Below are 26,003 nucleotides of genomic sequence, written 5' to 3' on the forward strand. Positions count from 1 at the left end.
TAGAGGAAAACTACTTGAGTACTTCCAAAAAGTAGAAGTACTTCGTTACTGAACACCTCTGCTAACAACTATAGGGCTGGGCAAAATCGAGTACCTGAGTGATTCGATTCTGAATCACATATTACGCTTAGAGTCCAGTCAAGTATCACTCATTATGACGTCACACCGGAATATACTATGTCAAAGTTCAAATATGTACATTTTATGCCACCACCACTGAGAATATAATGCCTGTTTTCCGTCACATTAAAGTTACTTTAGTATTTTTTCGACCATACCGATTTCATTGCACTTCTTGACCATGTTGTGGGATGATCATGACTTCGGAAATGTGTAACGTACGGAGCTTTGTACTATGTCTCGCATGGTGTGACAAGGCCAATCAAGGTTTCAAGGATCAGTGGAAAACAGTATCGAAACTATAATTCTCGTTAGTAAATTAACTTTGAGTTACGAGGAGCGTATCATTTCAGTACTCGAAAAAATCGTCTTTAACTACTCGACTCGAATCATTAAAATTAATACTCGATTCAAATTCGATACCTAGTAACAACGCTAACTGCTTTGAACGCCTCTAAATGTCAAAGTCAGGAATGCCGAAATTCTCTGCGAGTACTTCGATCTTGCTCCCGATCAGGAGAATCGCAAAACATCTCCTTAGTTTTGTACTTTTGGGCCACGGTAGCGATCAGTTCGTTTATAGTTCAGTGGGAAATACCATAGAAAAATTACTGAAGCGTGGCGATTTGACGTTTGCAACGCATGAGTGCATTTTGAATCAAAACACATCCGAAAATAACTGACATAGCCAGCCTTCGCCCTTCGATCGTGATTTTTATTAGACTTGGTGCATAAAATGGGACGCAATCCTCGAAAGTCAGAGTATCAAAGGTCGTACCTGGTTCCAACCGAAAAATACTCTAAATCTATTCACGAGGAGTTGTACACCTACAGATGTGAGCGACGCCAGAAAGAAGCAGCTCACTTCGAAATACAATGGGACTCGCAAGATACTGGTAGTTCCGACCGTTCGGGACGAACAACGCCGATTCAGAGTCTGTATGTACTATTTAGTGATTAGCATTCAAACCTTAACATTGAATATTCAAACTCCTTTAAGTCCACAGATTACCGGTATAGTAAATGATCAATCGTGCGACACTACTGGTGCCATTGATGCGACAAAAGACGTTCACTATGAGGAGCAGGAGGTGATTAAGCTGGCGTCTGAGGTTCCTGCAGAAGGTAGCTATACACAGATGTTATATCAGAATAAATATCACACTCTTTGCTCCTATTTGCTTCTCTCGCTGAAAATTATGGAAATCACGACCACATTTTAAGTCGGTCAGTCAGGTTTATTAATATTTTCATCGTTTCAAAACATCACAAGACTGCGATACAATGAAAAGATAGGAGGGTGTCGAAACAACTTGGAGTAGCCATTAAGATCAGACACCCACCTTAGCCTAGGCGAAGTAAATAAGAGGCATGCACACTGAATGAAAAGTAATGCAGAGAATATAAGACGCAAGCGACAAAATGGGGTGGTATGTGCCGGAGGGCGAGGTCCTAGTTCGGTCGTGGTCCGGTAATCCTGAAGACTGGCTAGTATTGATTTAGAAGAAATTGCTTGTATTTCGACTTGAATGCGGACATGCTCGACGACTGTCGGATAGCCGGCGAGATGCTGTTCCACAATTGGGGTCCGGCATACTTGATTGATAGAGCAATGCGTTTTCTTGTATTCAGTCCTGATCATATGGTAGTTGTTCTTAGTTGAAGCGCGTGTGCTGTACTTGTGCGCTTTTGTCTCCGAGGTGAAGTAGTCCTAACATTGATTGACCTTTGTAGTAGACATAACATTGATTGACCGTTGAAATTTCCTTCACTATTTGCCAGAGGAAAATGGGATGAGGACTTGAAGTTGATATAAAACTTTCGTCCTCACCATACTGTGGCTCTTGAAATGTATGCTCTGTCAATAGTAGAAACAGGTCCACAACCGGTAGCAACCAGTCACGGCAGGAAGAGTCAAAAACAAAAGCCTACAACGACGGAGCCATCAGTTGAAAAACCTCCGTTTGTCACCTACGGCTGGGCAGACAAGGAACTGGACACCAGCCGCAAATTCACACACAACGTTAATGCTAACAAGGAATACGTGAGAATCCTGCATAATACCCAAGGGAAATTCTCGTACTACATCCTATATTCCAGGTTTACCCGTCGGCGCTGAAAAGAAAGAAGGTGCTAAAGCAAAGGAGAAAAAAACACGACGAAGTACAAGCGAAAAGTCGTGCATCAATCGCCGCTGCTTTGCAATGTAGACAAAAGGTACAACGGCCGCCCAAATCATATCCTTACAACTGAGTACCCAAGAAAATTTTTTTTTGACTGGCCGAATTGGTATTTGAATAAGCATTACTTAATTAATTGTGAGTAAATTAATCGTAATAACCCGGACGTGTTGCACAGTAACAGAGTTACACTTTTTTGAATATATTCATTCAACCGTTGGGAAGATGAAAATCATAGTCTTGTGATTGAAGAAATTTGCCATGATACTTCTGAGTATCTTTCAATTACTGCTTATACCACACAGGCTACGTTAAGCGACGTATGGATGACTGAGTATCAGAGGTGCTACTCCCGCAATGGTGCCAGCAGGCCTGTGTCGGCAGTGTCGAGTCGCGAAGAAGCAAAGCGCAAAACCAAGCGGCCTGTGACTAGATGATATGTACAACACACAATTATACGCTCCTAGCAATCCCGATGCAATCCGTAACACAAGGAGACACTTCGGCATATATATTTTTATTTTTTTTTGGTTTTTTTTTACCGGTTTTAAAGATTTTGCAACCTTTATAGAAAAACGTGATAAGTTTTAGCAACAATAAAAGAATATCAGCTCGGCCGGTGGGTGATCGTGAAAAGACTGGGGAACATTTCATGTGGTTGGGAACTGCTTTACAAACGACCTCAGAAGCACTGCGTAAATAACAGAATCCAACATTAGCGTCAAGCAGCATACCAGAGGGACATACTCGCGGTACAGATATATGCAAATGCTCACACAGTTCAGTCAAAGAATGCCCTACGACTGTTACTAAATCAGGACATACACGGGCACTGCTGCGAGCAAAAGAGTGTCGAATAAAAAAAGGAGATTGAAAAAGGCTTCCAATCTCGGCAACAAGAGTGAGAATACACACACAGAAATGACATCATTTTTTTTCATTTTTCTCATGTTAAGTTATAAAAAAGAACAGTAAAAAGGTTTAAGGACTTCCAAGATTGACCAATCACCCACCCCAGATTGTGGCAAAAAACAAATCGTTCATTCTTCCGCGTCCAGATGCTATACCATCCTGAAGTCACAGCCCAGGAGCATACTCACCGTCAGGAACACGTATACTCATCTCTTACGCGGGTAACATCTCGTCAAGCAATATCTGTGAAAGATGACTAGTACGTTTCACCATAAAGGCGATTCAAGAACAGTATAATGTACTTACTTCGCACCCAACGCGACTTGCGGCCACAGCATCTCACCTGCCGTCTTGACTTTTTCCCTTTGGCCTTTCAAAATAAAACATCACAAGGAAACTAGAGAGGTTCTCAAACCATGGCTGATGTAATAGAATTAGTGCAGAAATTTAATAATCATTATCATCATGATCTACTGACATTTATACAAATCTCTTGACCCATCAAAAATAACACCAACAATTTTGTCGCCGATTTGCAAATGGCCATTTCGACGCAGTCCAAGCTCGAAGTCCCGATTCTTCGATTGACACATATATAAGCAGGGTAGCCCCCTCAATCGATCAACAACTAAGCACATCCTATCCTCACTGCCAAAAAAGGCACATTAAAAAAATAAGGACAAATCTTACAACTAAATTCTATATAGTTTTATCAGACATCACCATTCAATATAAGGATACATATATGCCATATGCCTATGCCAACCCTGTATATAAGTGAGTGCTGATGCATCAACACCAATAACACAAACGGCCATTTTCGTCACATTGCAACCCCAACCCCACAATCCATCGACACAAATACCGAGAGGCGCACGCACAAATCGTGGTTGCAATAAAGACGCAAATCCCATGGATAGACCAAAAACACCAGCATCTATATCCAAACACCGCAGAAACCGTAATAAATCCCCGACGTACCTTTGCGCCTTCATTTTTATACTATTCTTGCTCGGTAATATCTGCACGTTCTTCTCTGTCGGAGTAGAGACGTCCGGAAGTTCAATGTCGTGAGGTAAGACCTGCGTGAGACAAAGCGGAAATGTCATCAATCACAACGTTCGTTCACGCTAGAACACATTAGATTCATTGGCACCCCAGACGTGATGGTCGAATTCCTCTCGGGGCTGAAGAGCTTCAGATTAGCAGACTGCTGCTCGCTCTGCATAGGCGAATGCGGTCTTTTCTTCCCCTTGATGTCGATAGGCTGACAAAATGCACGAAAACGTTACGGGGTTGCGGCCAGTGGTGGAATTTTTTGTCATCAAGAGTCAAAATTTTTAGCCGGTTCTGTTACAAAACCGGTTCACTGATCTCCATCGATTTCGTGAGATGGTTCTATAGAACTGGCTGAATTCGAGAATGCTGAAACTTACATCAGAATACGGCCTGCCGTTTTTACCGGCGACCGCACTGGGAATGGTCTGTATCACGTGATTGTACGAAGGAGTGGGTTGAGTACGGTAATTCCGCGAGTTGTACTGCTGAAATGTCTGCAGACTCGTAATAGTCGGTATGTGGTGCTGTACGGTTTGCGTCTGGTAAGAGCCGTAGTGCTGCGGGTAGAACGGCGTGGGCTGTTTCCGTCCTATCACGGGAATGGAATGTCCCTGCTTGTTGACTTGCGAGGCTCCGCGATTGGAAGGCACTGTAGGAATGGTCTTGGGCTGTTCCGTGTGATTTACAGGCGGGGGAGCGCGAATAGGCGACGGTTTCGCTGACACTACCCTGGCTTCGGTTTTCGAAACCGTGCTTCGAATGGGCGACGAGCTGTCCATCGCGTCAGAGCGAAAAGTCTGGGAAGGCGACGTGACCATCGGAGTCTCCGAAGACGCCGGCGTTAACGAGCCGTTGACACTTTCGCAGACGGGAGGGGTGGGCGTGTTAGCGCGGGAGTTCTCCATAATTGACGAGTCGTCCGTGACGCACGACTCGTTGGTGTCGCGTTTTCCTTCAGAGCTGGTGGCAGACGCCGGGCTGCCCGTGGCTCTGGACGTGTCCGTCACGTTTGTGGAACCCTGCGAGGGTGAGGTGAATTGAAAGTGGTGATTCTCAAATTTAAATAAAAATCATTCTGTAGTTTCCAAGGAATTTCATATGGCAAAAAGTCTCTTGAAAACACCAACACGAATAAACACACAATACCAAATTCATGGTAAAAAGAGCTTTCTCACACCAAGAAAAATCTGATCTTGGGGCCTTGACCATCATACTTCTATGGGGGATTAACACCCTTTCTATGTACGATTTACAAACACCCACACACACACACCCTATCCGTTACGAACCAAGTCCAGTATTACACAGTTGCGCCGCATTAGGTAACAGGGAACGCAAGACTTTTATCTGTTCATGTCATCCGCTGGCTACGCACCAGAATCCCGAATAAAAATATCATGAGAAATCAGTGTGCAACTATATTATAGTTCTAGAAAACTTTTTAAGATTAATGAATGAATTTTGTCACTAATATTGGTAATTGTATATATTTCGACCGTTTGGCTTGATCGCAATCTTTGCTGTAACAATCAAAAACGCCAGGCTCACAAAGCTACGTGTGAAACGGCCTTTTTCAAAGTTTGATTTGGAAAACAAGTGGCCTGAAAACCGACACTTTCCGCAAAACTTTTATCTCCGGGATTGCGTTTATTTTTTTGGAAGGTGCTTCGCAGTCCTAGAAAATTGTCTCACGGACCCCAGTTCGAAAACCCATGATTTAAGGAGTGAAAATGCGCATGCGCCCGCTACCTTCTTCTTCTGTGTTTTGTTGGTCGGCGGTTTCAACGTTGCGGAGATGTCGGCCGGTAAATATTGAGGCAGTTGGTTTCGCTTTGCGTAGGTGGCTTCGACTTTCATGTCGTCTTCGTGCACTTTGGAGCTGTGCGCTTGTCGGTGTACGGTGTCTGTGAAGCTCTGAACAACATATGCAGACGTAAAAATGTAATATTTATTAAAAGCGACACTTTCCTAACAACAGCACAAAACACGGAAATTATGTTATATTATGTTTTCATCTATTTCAAACTAACTTGAGTTTGGCTGACACCGGTGTGGCATTCAGAGCATAATTTTCGATTTCTTTCGTCCAAAATAATGCCCTATAGCTTTGATGTTAATTTCCTATCAGGGGAACTGTGAAGTTTCAAATTTGGCGCAAATTCCATTGTATAAAAAGCATGCTAAACAAGTAGATTGCGCATTAATGCATGTAGTATGTCCGTGAAGTGGGCACTGGATAAAGGTAACGCATTAATGTGCTGCACCACACTCTATAGTAGATATTGTCTGACAACACAACATTAATTGACAGCAACCATAATTTGCAAAAACAGTGACAAGATTTCCTACATGTTATCTGCAGAATTGTGAAGAACATCTGCAGCTGCATCCTTGCATTTAGGAAAGGTAAATAGTTTGTAAAAATACTAAAAACAAATAGGCCGGCATAGTGACTATTTTTAAAATGAATTCAAAGTATAAATAGGGTTAATATAATCGGTGATTTGCCCACACGGGATTTCAGAGCTAAAAATATCGGGAATTGCTCATGGATTATAGAATATTACTCTGTTCCAGTGATACCGCAATTACGTCATCCCTGGTGGGTTACGCGAGAAATTTGAATATAAAAAAATGAAATGAAAAATTTCGAACTACTACACTGATTAACCAACATACTTGAATGTCGTGCGTCAAATTGATGTTGATATTCGTTAGATTGTTAATGAAGCTGAGACCGAGAAACCATCTCGTGACATGCTTCGATCTGACATAAAAGAAGAACGAATTGGTGAAAGGCTACCAGGCTAACAAGAAGTAGTAAACCTACTGCTCGTCAATGGACGGGAAGGACTTGCGATTAATGTGCGCAATCAGAATGTAATCGTTCCTTTCCAAATATCCGACCAATATACGAATCTTAGATTCCACTAACCCGGTCCTGTGATAGTAGATTGTTTATGTAACACGAAAGTCGCAAATAATGTCAAACGCTAGCAAATACCATTTCTTATAGTGCTCCTCCTTCTCGGCACTCGCCGTCAAGACGATGAAGTGCTTGTACTCATTGAAGAAGTTTGGTTCTTCGAAAAGTTTCGACCAACTCGCTTTATTGTCGTAAATGTCCATGGCGTTTCTGTACCCTTCGTCAAATTCCTGCAAATCGCAACTGTCTCATATGCGGCATACCGCCAAAAATAATCCAAAAACTCACTCGTTTCATAACGGTCAACGACGACCTCGTTACATTGTACGTCGAGTTTTGTTGTGGATATGCTGGAGTGATTATCGGCATCAAATGCAGTCTGTCCGACGGGTTGTACCTGGGGTCCCAGACGGGTAGGTTCAAATTGCTTTTGTCCTCCGGTTGTTTCAGCAAGACTGGTTTCGGCCATTCCCTGTATAAGATTTCACGGCTAGCAGTTCCGCATGTCCAGCGAGGGTAGTGTCAAACTCACCACTGCGAAAACACCCAGAAAAAACGGTGTATCAGGGTGGCGGCAACCGCATTCGGATAGAGTTGACACGTCCTCGCGACCAACATGGCCCACGATACGCCCCCCAAGTATCCCAACATGTTGCTGTATATTCCACGCCCTGCAAAGGAAGCTCGGCTTATCCTGTGCAATATCTTGTTTTCGCACTTCATATAGGGCAGCATCACCCACACAAAAAGTATTTAATGTAGCATTTAAATCGCAAAAGCCTTTTTACAATCCAACAAATTGACTTTGACGAATGCTAAAGCTCCGTCATCACGGCAAAGTCTATATATTCATGCGACTCTCTTTCTCTCTTTCTCTCAATCAATTGTACAGCCAACTTTATGCGTCATGTACTATTTTGCATGAGAGTCGAGCATGCAGAAAGTCAGAGATGTGACACTTTGTTATAGCATTGAAAAGAGAGGGAGATATCAAACCTTTCTCGCATATACATCATAAACAACTGCTACAACAAAAACCACATGGTGAACATGATTTTCCCAACTTAGCAACACAATGCTTGCCATGCATTGGACACATTGAGAAATACATATATGAATAAGCAACCTCTGCTATTGACATACTTTTGGCCCAGAGCTTGATCGCACGAAGGGTGTTTCGGAAATTCTCCTTATTCGGTACCAGATGTAATATTTCGTCCGTCACACGACAGCCGTTCAAGCTCCGTATGCATCGGATGTCCAGGTTTTTCAAGAGGTCGTCGTCGCGAAGATCAAATTTGTCCGGAATAACTTGTAACGCAAGACGTGCAAAGAGAATATCCATCTGCAAAGGACAGACGGTGGTTCAGGAATGAATCAACTCCGAGCCACTCGTACCAGATAATTTTGTTATCGCACAATCCACGTCTGTTACACTGCGCCTTAAAATTGCACATTCTTCTAAATGGCCACACACAGTTATCCCAAGATGATTGTGTTTAGATTCGATAACGATTCAAACATTAAAATTCAAGGCAAAATGGTGAGAGCTGTGAAATGTATCTACAAAGGGACAGGTGAAAGCCTCCCAATTTGAGGTAAAAATATTCAGAAAGATAACAGCCGTATTGTGTAAACGGAATATTGACACCACAAGCTATCTCTGCCCATGTGATTACAGATATGATTCAAGGAATAGGCCTAAGTCACAAAGAATTCCCAAATATCAAAAAGCTGATTACCTGTAAGATGAATTGATGTTACGATTTGCAATTTACCACTCACCTCAACGCCGTCGAACATGAGCTTGATTACGGGCACAAACGCCTCTCCCACGGCCTATTAAAATAATAACGCAACTCACAAAATCTGCACCCGGGCAATCACCAATGAGGAATTACTTTTATATCTTTCACGCCATCCTGCTCCTCCAGCATGGAATAAAATGTGGTGAAAAAGTCATGCCTGTCGACATGTCGCGGAGTAAGGCACAACGCATCAATATCAGCGCCGCGCGCACAAACCCCAAGTCGGTACGAGCCAAACGTGTAAATTTTTCCACCGCACTTCTCAATCATTGACGGCGGAAGATTCTGCAGATAAATTGTAAGAGCTTGCTATTTTGCATGACACCACATTCAAAACAATCTTTGAGCACTGAAAACTGGAGCATTCAATTTGTGTAAGCAACTTTCAGTTGACGCAACCATTACGAGGATGCAACTCATGATAAACCAATTACATAGAAAGTCTGAGGAAAACATTTCAAGGAGGGAAGGCATTATATTCTCGTTCACACCATTAACATGCTAGGATGATGGAGATGCAAAGAGACTCCAAGATTATCAAGTCAGCACCACCATTTTTCTTTCCCCTCAATCTTGGTACGCTGAGAACCTTGTGGGGAAGCCGTTTAGCCGATCAAATATTTGATCTGACCGAATAGGGGATTGAACTCACAACCTACCCAGCAAAAAGCTAGATACTACACACACTATTATGCTGTCTTGCCATGATAGACTTTACAAAATATGAGATTCGGTGGCGCTGAACGCTTATGACACAAAAACTGCCAGTGTAAATCACAGTTGAACTGGAGAAGCAATCTACTTTGGAATCAATCACATCGTACCTCATTCACAAAGGTGATCGAAGTAGTCTGTGTTGCTACAAAGTAGAAGTTGAAGTATTATCAATTACTAGTAGAGGTTTCTAAGATATGTAAAAAGTGCTTCAAGCAGAGATAGAAAATGCAGGCCTAAAAACTACTTGACCAAGAAGTTGCAACAAGTACATTTGATCTAGGGGTTGCGTAATCTTAGCAGTTAGTTAATGAGAGATGACTAGCTCAGAAACTGTAAGATTAATCAAATTACACTACAAATAGATACAACCGTGAATCGGGGGCTATTAAATTGAGTTGTTATGCCAGTTTCACCAAAAGAAACCCAACCCAGCACTATTTCTACTTTTCAAAATAAAAAGTGCAAGGTAAATAGTTTGCCTAAAAAGCCCTGAAGTACAAGTATACGAAGGTAAAATCTATTCGAGTGCTGTGAAAAAGTAGAAGTACTTCTGTATTGACAACCTCTGCTGATTCATAGTCAAGAATCAAGTTAAACAATAGAATGTTTATAGAGTCAACTCATATCAAACACTCTTATCACAGATTAAGACATATTTAAGACCATCAATTTTCGATCAATCAATTAGGTTTATTTGTTACAATAAATAGATCGCAAATAATGAAAATGATAACAAGACTGCATTGATGAGACAAGAAATTATACAGGCGGCCATAGCTAAAGTAAAACATAAATCAGATATTGCACAACTAACAAGTAAATATATCTTGCAATATTTAATAAACAATTATAAGAACACAAGACGCCAATGAGCAATTGATAAGTTCAGCAAGTCTCTAGCTAGTTAGCAGCAGCAGAGAAAATTATACAACCATATGATGTAGGCTACAATATATTATTAAATTGTTAAATAAGAATAGCCTCCAAAGACGGAACTTGCTATAATTACTATATCATATTATTATCGAGCTATATTCGCAGCAAATCTTTGGGTGTTCCAAAACTTTGATGAATAACCAAAATGGATCCATGGAGGAAAAAAGTTGGGAACAAGTGGTTTAAACGGATACAAAATGGCGCATTGCAGGCCAAAGGCAACTCAATAGGCGGGATCTACACCCAAAATTGTCAATGCGCTGTGCAGTGTGCATTGACCGAGAAATATCCGGATGAGGAATAAATAGAGCAATCTATGATGTGGTCATGGGCACGGGGCAGCATCGCTCATCCATGGTCATAGGGAACACTCGTTGAGAACAAAAACACTGTGTTCATGGAGAACACTTCTTGATGTAGTGTGTTAATCAAATAAGTGTCAAAATAATACAGTTAGGAGTGGATTTGTTTTCGAAAAATCGAAATCAACTATCACTAATCCACTCGATGGCGAGTTAGCTTAGCAAGGACATTTTGTGTGAATGCTCTGAATCATATACCCATACCTTCTGAACACTGATGCGTTTTACAAAGTCTTTAACCAATTGATTCAATTTTCGCAACACTTCCTGTTTCAACTCCATCTCCTCCTTAGATTCGAATGCCCCCAAGGGCCTGATTACTTCCATAACTTTTTGTGTCAACAATAGATCCATTGGCGTGGGTTCAGCCAAACTGATTGGAGAAGTTTTACCATAGGATTTTTGCTGTGAGCCGGACATCTTACACAATTAATGTGATCCTGCAAACATGGCATGTACAAAGAGGTGATTATGCAGATAGAGACATCAACAAATCAGGCTAACTTATTTAGGTATCAAGTTCAAAGCAATGCATTTCAAGTTCATAAAAATATCACCCACAGTAGAATGTGAAGGCTGCAGATATTATATCGCCACCTGAAACCTCACTATAGCTTTACAATCTGAAGTTCTGCGATCCTGATGGCAATGTAAATAATAAACAGTACGGTAGTATAGCCTAACGTGCAATTGTACATAATGACTTACAGATCAATCTAAATTGGGATCTATCATCACACATTCGTTAGGCTATACGGTGGTACAGTTAACAGTATTTTCAAAACAGACAGTGAGAAGTTATTAGTTATTACCATCATGGAAAAATCCCAGATAGCATGATTTTCAACATGGTATCAAGTTTATAACACAAATCAAGCAATTGAGTTGCAGAAGTGCCTAGAGCTAGATATTCTGCTAGGAACTACGAATTCGAATTCGCTAATCAGAATTGAATGATTCGAATCCAACTGTGACAGACAATTTTTTCGGTTACCAAAATGATAGACCCCTTTCTACTAAGACGTATTTTATCAATATGAATCATCGTTTCTATACCTTCTTCAAACTGTCGAAGCCTTGCAATCAAGATTGATCATTCAAAACTCGTAGCACTAACGGTAGTCAATTGGTCACGCATGTTTTTAAGAATATATTTACGTGAAACAGAGATCAGTCTCAACATACTCATAAAATATTATGAAATAAGGGGGGAGACATCGAATAGTATTGCTGCGGTGCAACTGGCATCATTTTTGGGGGTCGCCTGACAGTTGCATATTTGAACTTTCCATTTCCTTCATACTGTAATGACGCCATAATGAGTGGTGGGCTACAGCTATACGCCATGACTTTACTTGAGGACTAATACTAGATGCATAATTGATTCACTCAAGTATTTCATTTTGCTCCAGAGCCCTAGTCCTACAATAATGGAATAACAGCATTAAAATATTGTCAGTGTAAAGGTTTGTATTTAATCATAATCACTATCATACTAGACCAAAATTAGAGTTAAAAATGGGCGGAACTTCCAAAATTAGAGTGTGATTATGAATTGAATTTGCCAAATGTAAGTTCAAAGAATCGTAATTTGTCCCTGCAATAGCCCTAATCTACTTCATAAATGATGCAATGCAATTAAGTTATCACAAACTAAGTTTGTTTATCAAAATCAATGACCAACCATAGCCAAAATGGTCGAGTATAAAATACAAATTTCTTTTTTCAGATGCTCTGATGCATGTACGAAGATCAGTAGATAATAAAAGAGCAGTCGCAAATTAGGGCCCAGGGCCATCTCAGGAATCAGCAAAAACATTGATAAACAATCATAATACAGTCAATGCGGCCAAAGGTTGGAGGATGTCAATAGTATTCATCTCAAATTCATTCATCATTATATGACAGAAAGCAGTTGAAATCATCTGCATTGAGTTTCTAGAGTAAATAACAGGGAGCATACAACTCATAGCCGCACCTACAAGGTGTGAAAAAACGAGGCTTGTAATTTCTAATTTGATGACAGATATATACAGTATACACCCTGCACCCTATATGGAATCTCTGTCCATTTTTTGAAATAAATCCTGCGTGATGAGAGCTTTTCTTAATAGAATAATTAAGGAATTAAACAGAAAATCCTGCGTGACGTTGCCACCAATTCCACTCCGGCCCTGCACCAACGGGTCTAATTCTTAAACTCGACAATGCATCCCACGATTAGGACTTCACAGCGAGCAGCGATTCAAATGGTTTGCATTGATATGATGGCTGTCTTACTGTCTATTAACTAGTTAGACAATCATGCAAATACAATAATTCGTTTAATCGGCTCAATTCAATATTTTGATGTATATTATATGTTATGTCCAGTATTAAGCAATCCTTTCTGTTTCTTGGTAGCCTATACTATACTTTTGGGATTTCATATACCAATGTCAGAAGAAGTTTCAAAGTGTTGAAATATTCATTTTCAAAATAATATCTAAAATGAAGTAGGCCAGGTGGGCAAGTACTTTGAGTGATAACTGCGCTGTCGGGCGTATCGGCTATGGCACCGTACTTTGATAAATGTAATATGTTCTGCGGTCTACAAGGCACGTGCGTGAATTCAACTCAGTAATTCCGATACGCCTTCAGCATCGTGATAGCAAAACATAGTCGCTCCTGTCAACGAATAATTGACAATACTGGTCTCACTGTATCACGCTACGTTCCTTGGCGATTGCTGGGGGCGAATCATCAACCTCCATCGTGATTCGTGAGTTCTTTCTGATTTGATGCGATCTCAGGTTTGCTGAAGAATTCAACGGTATCACCGGCGCAAAATATCCGGTAGGAAGAACCATAAATTACACAAACCATGAGGATGTTCTCTCAAAATTTGCAAACAAATATGTCATGTTGGAGATCAGTTGGTCATTGTTAAAATTATTACTAGTGTCAGTGTCTAGTTTCTAGTGACAGTCTACATCAGGGGTCTCAAACACGCGGCCCGCGGGCCGCATGTGGACCTCCAGAGTTCAGAACATTATGTGCGGCTCGCGCACTGAGCTATATAAACGTCCCGCGGCCCGCGTCGAAAGCAAGCACAACAACAATTTTATTCAAATATTTGAAAAATGTGGTTGCTTTCGTGCCGGCCGTGAATTGCTACATAGTAAATCACATTATCACGACGAAATGTGGACTGTGGAATGTCATTCTGCAAGGTTCCGTTAAATAAAGCCTACTTGCTGGGGTCCGCGAGCCGCGCGACCTCATAAAAAACTAGGAAATTCACCCGCGATCAAATTTAAGTTTGAGGTCCCTGGTCTACCATCATAGATGGTGTAAATTGAACATATATAGGAACAGTACAGTAGCCTATGCATCATGTAGGCTATACGTTAATTTTTTTATTCTTATATTCTCCAAAAGTAAGTTTTCAATATCAAATGATAATGGAATTAATTGTCCTGCACACAGAGGTGGTCACTAACGAAGTACTTCTACTTTTTTGAAGTACTCAAGTAGTTTCCGCTGCTTGGGTACTTACTCAAGTAGATTTAATCTCCCGCTACTTCTACTTCGTAATAATTTGTGATCTACCTAATTTAATTACTTTTCGCTATTTTAAGTTTGTCAAGTAGAAGTAGTTTAATCCTCCGATCAGGAAGATAGCCTGAGGAATTTCGGGGCTGTTTTCACGGAGTATCACCATTTAATTTTCAGAAAAGTTGAGTAAAGTCCATAATTTTCGTCGCTCACGCGCAGTGGATATGGAGTGACCAGTAGGCCTATGATTTCACGAAAGAATCCGTGAATATAATTGAGATAGGGGGTTGCGTGGTTCCGTTCACACCGCATTGTCGCCCATATGAAATAGTTCATAACAGTATATGGCCCATCATAACGTTTGAAACTGATGTTTCGCAATCTAGAATTTACTTACTGTCGTAATCTAGCAGTCCTAATCCGGAAAAGTGAATTCTGACTTTTTTTAGCTTTAACCTGTTATAGTTTCAGGAGGTTACGATAAGTGCCCACTGTGACAGATATAGCCCGTCCGTTCGTCTGGGATAGTATACGGCAAGTCCGTTGCCTACGGATATCAGCTTACAGTCAGCACCGTAACTGCCGCACCCCAAACCCTCCAATTGGTGGGGCCCGAGCTCGAAGGGGGCCCAAACTTATTTCGTGACTTAGCATAAATCATATGGTATTTTTTGAAAATGTATGCAATTTTTTCAAAATTTTTTCGCGTTGCGCGCGAATTTCAAGTAGCCATTTATCTTTATTGTTGGGTACTGCATGGGCCCTTACCGCGCCACGACCCACCAAGACATAGAATCAAGTTTTAGACCATATAACATGCGACTCCAAGAAATGTGCCAGAACGATCGGGAACGAGAAAACCTTGGCCGAAAAGGTCTATGCTCTTATGCTGACCGAAGACTTCGTTAAATATACAAAATACATTAAGGTTTAATTGTCCATAGGCGCCTAAATGACTGGCGCCGAATGTTCCTGTCTTTGCAATCTGAACCTCACAAGACAAATGCCATCCCGCTGGGAAAAATTTTATGCCAGTGAAGAAATACCAATTTGAAATCGTGTGCGTCTCTTAGTTTAGAAGCCTACGTTTGGGCGATTCTACATTTTTTGATATAGCAGACTGGAAGTCACAAAATAACATTATGCATAACGATCGAAGTCATATCGACGGGTCGGCCCGCCCGAAGATGTTTAATTATTATTTACGAGCCCTCCCGTTTTCAAAACACTTCACTCAGCTCTACCGGTAAATCTAATTACGTGAGTAGAGAGGACAATAAATTGATAGCATAATATATATGCAATCGCCGATCTGATTGACCGATTTTATATAAATTATCGAAAATTTTCGCGCCTGGCGCTGGCTCACAATACAGTACAGATGATTTCGTGACAAACGCGAACAACGTGATGGAGGGGTCGTTTCATCACCCTATGGGAGCACAAGACCCACGTTTTTTTGGGCCTGATGAGGTGCTGTATCGTTCCTGCCAACGGGTATTACGCCCGAAGATGTTTAATTATTATTGAGTGGTCCTACCTTTTCAAACACACCTCACTCAGCTTCACCGGCAAATCTGATTACGTGAGCAGAGAGTAGATAAAAATTGATAACAATATATATGCAATTCCCGATCATCCATTATACTGACCGATTCAGTCATGAATTCTAGAAATTTCTCGCGCTCCGCGCGCTTAGGCGACAAAAGCTGATTCACTAAACAAACTCCCAACGAATATGATAAATAGCGGGAAACAGGCTATCGCCGGAGGTGGGTCTGGGGGGCGAAGCGAAGCCCCCCAGAAGTTCGGTCTATAACCCTATGGGGCGCCCAAGACCAAAGTTTGGGGGTGCTGTTACGGCCCTGCTTACAGTTTATACTTAACTGGCACTTCCGCAGTAGCTGACACGTACGTCCTGTGTTCCGTGTAGTTCTTGACTGGCAGTTCAATAGAGATGACAACAATTGCCTTATCCAGATATATTGTAGGCCTACAGTAATTCGGATAGTGCAGTGTACATGAGTCTCGTAGATCTGAGTCAATTATACGATATGCGCTAGGTCATATACCAGCGATAAGCCACGTGATATAGAATTATACCATAACAGATAGGAGAGAGATGGAGCCAGAGCTTCTACATTACCCCCTTCAAAGAGGCGTGATTAGCGACAATACGAAGTGACAGTAACATGGAGTGAATGGTGGTGATACGATTTTGAAATGCAATTTTGCAACAGAACACTGTAGTGGAGTCGTATGGAAACGCGGTAAGGTCGAAATATAAAATCGATAAGTTTTGGAAAAAAGGAATGATCTGGTTTGGAAAAGGCAAAGTTTTTTTGTATTATTATAAGAAACAAAGGACAATAAAGTAAAGGGCGAGTAGCGTCATTGATAACCACCGCGCCATGCGTGCATAAAGTTAATGTGTACGGCGTGGCATACTTGAAAAACGGTTTTAAGGAGTCATCGGAAATCCCGTATCTGCGAGTCTGGGACGATTTGGGGTTACAATCATCATCATCATTGGTTTATTAGCAATTTTATCAGTTCAATACATCACAAAAAATGCGATACAATGAAAAGACAGGAAGATGTCGAAGTGACAAGGAGTAGTCTATGGAATCTGACACCCACCTTGGTCTAGGCGATGTAAAGAGGAGGCATGCACACTGAATGAAAGTAAAGAAGATAGTATAGAAAAAGAATGCGACAAGAAATAGGGCGGCATGTCATGGGAAGCGAGATCGATAGGTCAGTCGTGGTCCGGTAATCTTGAGGATGGACTGTATTTATTTAGTAGTAATTGCTTGTATTTCGACTTGAATGTGGACATGCTCGTCGACTGTCGGATGGCCGGCGGGATACTGTTCCACACATCAGGTCCGGCATATTTGATGGAGCGATGATCTTTTCGGTCGATCATATGATATTTGGACGACGTGGACGCGCGTGTGTTGTACTTGTGCGCTTTTGATTCAGAGGTAAAGAAGTCATTGAAATATTCGGGGCAACGACCGCAGTGAAACTGATACATAAACTTGGCGATTTCTAGTTTCCGCATATCTTCTATGTTTAGGACGCCAAATCTCTTCAGCAGCGACTTATTGGATGGGCAGCCAGGCCCCTTTGGAGCCCTAGCTATGATTCGGAGTACTTTATGCTGTAGTTTCTGCATTGGCTTGAGTGCAGTTTTACTGGCAGCCCCCCAACAGAGGATGCCATAATGTAACTTCGATTGGATTAAGGATTTAAAGAGTATCAGAAGAACCCATGCTGGCATGAAGCGCCCAAGGCTGTAGAACAGGCCGCACTTCGGTGATAATTTAGTTTCTAGGGACTGAATATGACTCTTCCAGGACATGTTCGAGTCCAGTAAAACTCCGAGATATTTGGCATTATCTGTGTTGGAAACGGGCTGACCAGCGATATTAACGGTTAGGTTATTTTTTGAATTTACTGTCAGCAATTGCGATTTCGAGGCGTTTATGCAAGGGTTATTCTGGGCCGTCCACTCATGGACTTTGGGCATTTGGTCACCAGTCAGGGCATCCAGCTCTGCCGTCGAAGATGCGGAAGAGAGGAGGTGAGTATCATCAGCGAACAGTGTGGTGTTCAATGAGGAGGTTTCAAAAATGTCGTTGACATATAAGGTGAAAAGGACCGGTCCAAGTACTGAGCCCTGGGGCACACCACAGGTCACCGGGTGAGAAGAGGACAAGGTGTCTGAGATCGCAACCATTTGTTGGCGTCCAGTGAGGTAACTTTTCATGAGCTCAAGTTGTGGGCCCCGAAGTCCGTAACGCGCCAATTTCGAGATGAGAATTTTATGATCTACGCAGTCAAACGCTTTTTTTAGGTCGAGAAAAATGCTACATCCCACATTTCGCTTCTCTGAGATATCATAGTACTGTTCGGCCACTGTTAGGAGGGCATGAGCGGTTTGGTGTTTGTTTCGGAAGCCAAATTGTTGAGGAGAAATGACAGACATTTTTGCGAGGAATGAGGACAGGCGGGAGAGGAGCAACTTTTCGAATACAATCCCGAAGCATGGGAGAACGGATATCGGACGGTAGTTGGTGACATTAGTTCTATCCCCAGCTTTGTGTACAGGGACTACTCTGGCTTTTTTTAGATAGCTTGGGTAGACTCCATTTTCTATCATGAAGTTGAAAAAATGGGCCATATATTGACCGATATGCAGGCTTATCATTTTTAAAAACCATGATGGGATTTGGTCATAGCCGTCGGCCTTGTGCGATTTCAGTTTGTGGATGGCTACTTCTACTTCGTATTTGGTCGTAGGTTCAAGCACAATTGACCGGGATATCGATCTCACCTCTGACCTGGCCGACACAGGTTTTGTAATAGAAGAAGCAATATTTGGGCCTACGTTACAAAAATATTCATTGAAGTGATTCGCGATGGCCGCGGGGTCTGAAAGTTTGTTTCCGGTATCCGAATTCACAATTTCCGAAACAGACTTATGGCCTTGTTTTCGATGTAGGAGAGAGTTAAGTCCTGACCATGTTTTTCGAGTGTCCTTTATGTGTCTGTTGAAAAATCTCTCATTGTACTTTGCTTTTGCCTTGGAAATGAGATGCACGGTGCGATTCCTGAAACGTCGAAATCTTTCTCGTTCATGTTCTGGGCAGTTCTTGGTGTCTATTCGGTTATGCCACCGGTTACGTTTACGGATAAGTTGAATCAGCTTTGTGGTCATCCACGGATTTCGCTTCAATTTTCTTTGACTTCTCGAAAGGCGCTGTAGAGGTGCAAATTGTTCCAGCAGTGATTTGATAGCAGACATAAACTCTACAAATTTTTCGTCAAAGTTGTTTACGGAGATGTGGGGGATGGCTGATGTTTTAAATTGATTGAATGCGGCATCATCGAGCGCTTCTTCGTCCACTAACTCTCGTCGTCTGCAGAGGTGATATGTTTCGGGGGGTGTCCTTTGTTGTTCTTGTGATAGAAAACCAATATGGCTGTGGTCACTGATTTTTGCCGAAATGACAAATGGAATGATTTCCATGTCGCGCGAGTTGGTATATATGTGGTCGATCAAAGTCCTTGACTTTTCGGTTATGCGTGTAGGCTCGGTGATCATTTGGTAGAGACCGGCGGATTTGACGGCGTTGGAGTATGCGTTGCCTTTGTGTTTTAGAAGGTTTATGTTAATATCTCCCGCAATGAAACACATCTTTTTGTCGCTGTTGACTTTGTCCAGTGAGCGCTCCAACGCTTTTGCGAATTGGTTCATGTTTTTCGTGGGATGACGGTATAATACGGCCACAAGAAAAGATTTGTGAATTCCAATTGGGTGATCAACTTCCAGCCATAGCTCTTCGCAATCTTTGACGTTCAGATCGTAGTCCGTGCAAAGCCGAATCACTCAACTCGTTAGTCGACAATTAGGGGGGGAATTATTTTCGGAGTGATGTAAGGGGACTGAGACATGATGAAGTCATATTATGCGAATAGAGTTGTGAGAATTCGTTACCAGTAAAATCTGCGGCTTGAGAAATCGGCGCGATCAAAGCCGTGTTTGGTTCTAGTCATCACTAAGAAGGCCGAAACCAAATCCGATTAATAACGGGTTGCCGACAAGGGCGGTAGTTATGGTCGCCAAGCAAAATAACATGCATGCATAAAAAGGGGAATAATAAAACACATTAAAATTGGTCCTCTGAGGGATAAATCAATGTCCAAGAATCCGGCATCCATTAGGGCGAGTGACGAACACATGTGCCGCTATAAATGGCCCGAACGGGAAAGTCAGTTCGTCATGTCATGCGAAAGTAAGTTACAAAGCCGTGTGGGAAAAACCGCCAAATTGCCGAAATATTAACAGAAGTCTGCTCATTTCATGTATTGATAACCCCGCCAATGTAATGGACATATGTAATCGCGATATGGCATTAAAGACCAAGCGGGTTTGTAGATTTTCGATGCGCGAGACGCGAGCGCGAAGCGGAAATGGTGCGGTAAGATTCCGGCTGAAACAGCATCCTTAGAACCGCACGATGTAATCGTGAATGCGATTCATTCAGCCAGGTCGCTCTTGATATAAGCGATTCAGCGCGTCTTTTGGGCATCGCGGTCAGGTAGCGAGTAATGTCTTTCGTGAGCATTTGGTGTTCGGCAATCTGGTGCGGTCACGGCGGCGTGAATACGATTTCTGGAAGATAAGTCGGCAGCAATATCAAGGAAACCAATACATGCTCGCGCCGTAAACACGAGTAGTAATAAGAACATATAATAACAACAAAAGCATGCAAACAATAATAAGGCAACAATCAAGCCACGTGTGGCAGGCAGCGAAACAGATGATGGATGGCTCCTTCCTTTAGGTAGGAAACTAGTACATCTATCTTCCGCAATCAATTCAAGTGGTGGTGGTGACGTCATCTATGTGACGTAGGCAACCACTCGTAAAAATAATGAAAAAAGGGTAGAAATCAAACTGGACAGCTAAGTACATCGAAACACGTGTATTGTGGTAGCAAGTCAAATCTAGTGTCGATATAAAATCAACGGGATTTGCAATATTGACGTGGTTTAATCAAGAATTTGGTCCACTAACGGATCGAAAGAAAGGGATAACAATAGCAATCAAACATCACTGCACGCAAGTGTAAAAACGTGCCAAGCAGACGGAACGGGACGATTCCCGTCGGAGGTTTATCTGGGCTCCTCTTCCCCTGCCGCTGCCTTTCTTACGGCGACAAAAAGCCCAGAAAAAGACCCGACGAAGAAAGCATTCACAAGAAATGGAAAGAACTAGTAGAAAGGGCCGCGGCTTCAAAACAAGATCGAAAAGAACTGTGACATCGGGTACTCTAGGCCGAGGTGGATGTTAGAGTAAAGGATCGCTACTGATGCGTGTCGTTCGACATCCTCCTATCTGTTCATGATATCGCATTGTGTCTTATCGCATTGTGTATTGTGTGTGACTTGTTCAGATGAAAAATATAACCCAACGATGTGATGTTAGTATACCACCTTTGGAACTTTCTCGACTAAAGACATGACATACATTTTCCGATTTTTGAAGTAGTATTTATATTTCACTTTCAATTCCCAGTATCATATTTTAAGTTCTAATTATTAGTTTCTGTTATTTTGTCTTGAGAACATACTTGTTGAAGTATAGAAATAAGTGTAGTATGCGAGTATGCCTTTAATTTCCGGAAATAAAGCTGATAACCGAGCGAGATAGTGTAATGGTTATGTGTCCGGCTTCTCGATCGTGGGTCAGATCCCCGGCCCGGTCATATCAAAGACTCGAAAATTGGTATCCGCAGCTATCCTGCTAGTCGCTCAGCAATCACGGATAGCATAGAGGGAAAAAACGGGGGCGCAGACTAAATGACCTCATGGCCGTATCGCAACTCCGTCGTCAAAGCATCTCGATGGTGCAGGCGAAAAAGAATATCATATCTCTCCCTCTCTTCACAATATGGAATTTTTACGGTCCACCGTATTTTTTATTAACGTTCACTAATCGCGCAAAGTGTTTACACCGTATCCAATACAACTTCTCCGTATTGCTCTTCGACTAAACTATAGGGGCCTTATAATATGGGGTAGGGCGCCATACCATGATATTTTCCAAAACGGGCTGCTCGAGTAAACAGAGGATTAGTATCGCATTTCCATATTAATACTATCATTTTCATCCCATGATGTGGACGAATGCTTATGCTGTCAAAAATTGGATACCTCTGGTATGCATCAATAGGAATCAAGCTCGGCACTTTTCGCATCTAGCTCAATTTGCAGCTTTTGACAATCCATGCGAACGAACTAGGATCGTTTTCAAAATTACTTACTTACTGGAGTAGATTTAAAGTCAGTCAATTCTACTTCTATATCAAGTAGTTTTAGGTTGCTTATGGAAGAAGTACTTCTACTCGTACTTGAGTAACTTTCTTGACTACTTTGACCACCTCTGCCTGCACATCGCAAAATTATAATCCCACATGGCACTAATCAGTATCCGAAACTTTGACAAAATTTGAGTTCACAATTTGTTTCCACGCATATACAACTCTTCGAATTCCAGTCCTCAAAAACATATTCCAGTACAATGTCGTTCAAGCAACACCTTGCGTCCAGGTCCAGGTGCGGGGATCGTAGTGGTGACGATATGCGCCTGCTACCAGGGCCGCCCGGGCTCGATTCCGCGTCGGAAGATATTATGTGCTCCTTTAAAACCGCGTCGCTGTTCTTACAGCGACACTGGAAGCACAGAGAAGACGACGAAAGAGCGCACTCACAAGAAAATTTTCGAGTAGAATAAATCTGCTGACCGGATAATATTCCACTTTTTATCTATTTCCAAAATATTTTTGGGCTCTAGACAGCTTATAGGCCTAATTCCACAATGCATCTCCCTGATTTGGTGCTTAGTACCCAACGGGGTCCACAGACCGCTGGTCGAGAACCCGTGTTTTGGCCTCTTTCGCGGGCGCATAGCACTCGCTTATACATGGCTTCTACCAGCAAATTCTTTATATGCTCGTTTTTGTCTATTTTCCTAGACAAGTTATCACAGAAACAACCTTTAGGTCGTAGCATTATTTATATGGGATCAGCGTATTTATTGATGCCGGTATTCAAGAAATCGTACATCTTTGGAAACGCTTTAAGTGCATTTTCTGAAGTAATCTTCATAACATCTTCGCAAGACATTCCCTTGATCTGAGCAATCCACTCGCAGGATATTCTGATATTGGCAGGAACATTTCTGACCTAAAAAGATGGTCAAGTTGAGTACCTCTAAAAGTATTCCTTGCGATGCACCCATCCACACCTGTGACTCTCAGCCCCTGGATTACTACATGCTGTCAAATACTAGGCTAACTTTGAAAATGCAGTCAAATATTCAAAAATGTCATATCCAAGCGACAAAGATCCGAACTAGACAAAGGTGTTGTGAAACTGAAATGATTGGGTGCAAGCAATACAAGGAGGATTAAGGCAAGATAGAATCTAGTGCAATTTAATTCAATTAATGTAAAATGCTTAATTTTGATGTAATGTTCAGGGATCGCAACTACAGATCATGAAAATTCAATTGCATTTTTCGACATTGTGATCCTATCTCTGTGAAGCAAGTATGTCTGCGAAGGCAGCAACCAAAAAAATGAATTAGAATAGACACAGACGAGATACGTGGAGTGTCAACAACTAGATTGAATATAATCAACACTCCTGGTGATCTGCAGTATAGTTACTACAAGTGCACCAGTCTGTGGGTGTAAAATAGTTGGGAAGTACTGGTCTACTGATCAGACAGCGTACTAAAATCTTCGGGTCACCAGAACATCAACCCATAACATGGTGATACCTGTTTTTCCGGACCCAGGGCAGGAGAATCAGTTTCCAACAGAATTCGATCCATTGGCAGAGCTTTGACAAGGTTTTGCTTCTGAGACAAACAATAATATAATTAGTAACTAGTTAAGTACAGTAAAATAATACAGCATTCCTATTTGATAGCATAAAGTCGAACATCGAACATCTACAATGACCTCGGGTCTCGAGTGCAAATGTGTAAGTGATGACAAAATTATGAGTGGAAACTTGATTCCTTCCACAGTAGATTATTTATCTATATGTAGTGATATTCCTGCGAATAGAGTGCTTTCATCGCATAATTTCAACAATTGGATATTCAGATTCCTCATATCCGCTTAAACAAGCAACATATTTGCCAAGGAATTTTCAACTCATTGTGTGTTATTAGCGCATAGAGTATTACAAAATTTTCAGCACACCTGTTCGCTTCTTGATATACAAGGAGGAATGGAAAAATAATATCCAGCTCTAGCTCCTTGCATAGCGGAATTCGCATTCCCACAGTAGGCATGAAGAACGGCCTTTTGTATGCCATTTTCTATCATTTCACGAATCGCTGGTCTTCCAGCCGAGCGCGAGTGTACATTTCTTAAAGAAAATATATGTTGATTTAACTCTAACAGTAGCTACCAGAGCTTTTACTCACAAAGGTAAGTCATGTTTTTTTGCCATCTCCATCTAAAAAGTGAGATATATTTATAATTCTAACACATATTGTATTGATGTTAGTAAAGCAATGGAAACTCGAAGAGCTTTTGAAGATCGCCAGTGAACCTCATAATGCAATACAGCTATATGAAAGATGTCAAACAGAAACACTCAAGTCATACTTGCTCTTTGAAAACAATTCTTTGGAGGTTCTTGCTTCCTTCTTCTTTGGTATAAAATGGCGTAAAGTCAAGTCCAACTTCTCCAACCCCCACTATCTCATTAATATGTGATTCAATGAATGGTACTGCGTCTAAGAGGTCAGATGGAATAGCACTGCGTTCACCCGAATCTTCAGACTTCTGAATCAAAACAATAAGGAACCAAAATTTGCATTTTAGTAATGAAATTGGTAGCAGTTCATGAACAAACCTGAACTGGGTGGATTCCTAGACAAGGAAATAAGAAACCTCGATATCGATTGCAAATGCCAAGCACCTTTTCAAACTGGTTGTAAAATTCGGGAACTACAATAATACCTCTGACATTGGCGTCCCGTGCCTGAGTTATGATCTCTGTAAGATCCTGATCAAACTGAGAGTCCGCTAAATGACAATGACAGTCAATATAGCCCTCCATTTACCAATATCTAAATCGAATCACTATGCCCAGCGCAGTTATACAGCTTAGCTACTACCAGGCTTACACCACGAAACAAATCGCCACTCATCTTGTTGTTTTGAAGTGGGGTAAGTGATGCAGATCCAGTCGATCACGTGTCAGAATATGGAATTTTATAAATTTTATTCCGCTCTTGGCCCTGGAACTCCCACAATCAGCCTCGAATTTTTCATTGTTATGGAGATTGGCATTGGGACGCAACAATGCCGAACAATGCTGTCTGGCTCTTCTTCTCTTGAGCTATTCTCTCGTTTCGCCAGACAGCATTGTTGCGTCCGAATTCCAATCTCCATAACAATGAAAAATTCGAGGCTGATTGTGGGAGTTCCAGGGCCACGAGCGGAATAAAATTTATATTTTCGTAATCAGTGCAGAGTCAGCTTTCGATTGATACCTGTTATAACAAATTTAATGCTTGGCAAGCAGGTCAAAAATGACAGTCAAATTGCCTGTAGCCAAATGAAAATGTGACGTGATACAATTTCACTGAGGCGTGAGATTTGCTTGTGTCGACACCATATAGGACACTATGATTATACCATAGCCTTTATAAAGGCTATGATTATACCCTATCAATAATGTAGCATTAATAGCCATGTTATGGTATAATAGTGTTCTAAATGGTGAGGACACTGGACACAGCAGCATCGAACGGCTCACTGCGTTTGGATCACGTCATTATAGAAAGTGACTTTCTATAACGTCATACTATGCATTTGGGTTACCACTTACCATTACCACAATAATG

At 41.6% G+C, this 26,003-nt stretch overlaps 3 protein-coding genes and 1 long non-coding RNA gene across 7 annotated transcripts in view; 2 read left to right on the forward strand and 2 right to left on the reverse strand.

Moving 5' to 3' along the window:
- Positions 1–26,003, forward strand: part of LOC145441219 (uncharacterized) — a 114,011-nt gene that overhangs the window by 68,112 nt on the left and 19,896 nt on the right. The window lies entirely within an intron of this gene.
- On the forward strand, positions 764–2,915 carry LOC145441206 (centriole, cilia and spindle-associated protein-like). Of its 2 annotated transcripts, none has more exons than XM_080319025.1 (5): positions 764–1,059; positions 1,121–1,245; positions 1,992–2,164; positions 2,221–2,337; positions 2,606–2,915. In XM_080319025.1, the coding sequence occupies exons 1-5, from the start codon at positions 857–859 to the stop codon at positions 2,735–2,737; spliced, it is 750 nt and encodes a 249-aa protein (XP_080175151.1). In that variant the 5' UTR covers positions 764–856; the 3' UTR covers positions 2,738–2,915. The 2 variants fall into 2 exon arrangements, with proteins under 2 accessions (XP_080175151.1, XP_080175150.1); XM_080319024.1 differs by having other exon boundaries at positions 771–1,059; positions 1,989–2,164.
- On the reverse strand, positions 2,802–13,032 carry LOC145441205 (poly(A) polymerase beta-like). Its single transcript, XM_080319023.1, has 15 exons — positions 11,225–13,032; positions 9,099–9,290; positions 8,983–9,036; positions 8,341–8,542; positions 7,730–7,868; positions 7,486–7,669; positions 7,276–7,427; positions 7,102–7,212; positions 6,951–7,038; positions 6,021–6,185; positions 4,649–5,290; positions 4,369–4,479; positions 4,194–4,294; positions 3,519–3,582; positions 2,802–3,455 (listed from the first exon to the last, which is right to left on the reverse strand). The coding sequence occupies exons 1-14, from the start codon at positions 11,438–11,440 to the stop codon at positions 3,552–3,554; spliced, it is 2,388 nt and encodes a 795-aa protein (XP_080175149.1). The 5' UTR covers positions 11,441–13,032; the 3' UTR covers positions 2,802–3,455; positions 3,519–3,551.
- LOC145442057 (putative deoxyribonuclease TATDN3) lies at positions 23,143–25,498 on the reverse strand. 3 transcript variants are annotated; one of them, XM_080320052.1, is made up of 6 exons: positions 25,007–25,498; positions 24,757–24,933; positions 24,573–24,604; positions 24,346–24,514; positions 23,916–23,996; positions 23,143–23,317 (listed from the first exon to the last, which is right to left on the reverse strand). In XM_080320052.1, the coding sequence occupies exons 1-6, from the start codon at positions 25,211–25,213 to the stop codon at positions 23,147–23,149; spliced, it is 837 nt and encodes a 278-aa protein (XP_080176178.1). In that variant the 5' UTR covers positions 25,214–25,498; the 3' UTR covers positions 23,143–23,146. The 3 variants fall into 3 exon arrangements, with proteins under 3 accessions (XP_080176178.1, XP_080176179.1, XP_080176177.1); XM_080320053.1 differs by having other exon boundaries at positions 23,916–23,993; positions 24,757–24,936; positions 25,007–25,496; XM_080320051.1 differs by having other exon boundaries at positions 24,757–24,936; positions 25,007–25,476.

This window comes from Botryllus schlosseri, chromosome 6, assembly GCF_051294905.1.
Source record: "Botryllus schlosseri isolate E-star chromosome 6, Bs_hap1, whole genome shotgun sequence".
NCBI classification, from domain to species: Eukaryota; Metazoa; Chordata; class Ascidiacea; order Stolidobranchia; family Styelidae; genus Botryllus; species Botryllus schlosseri.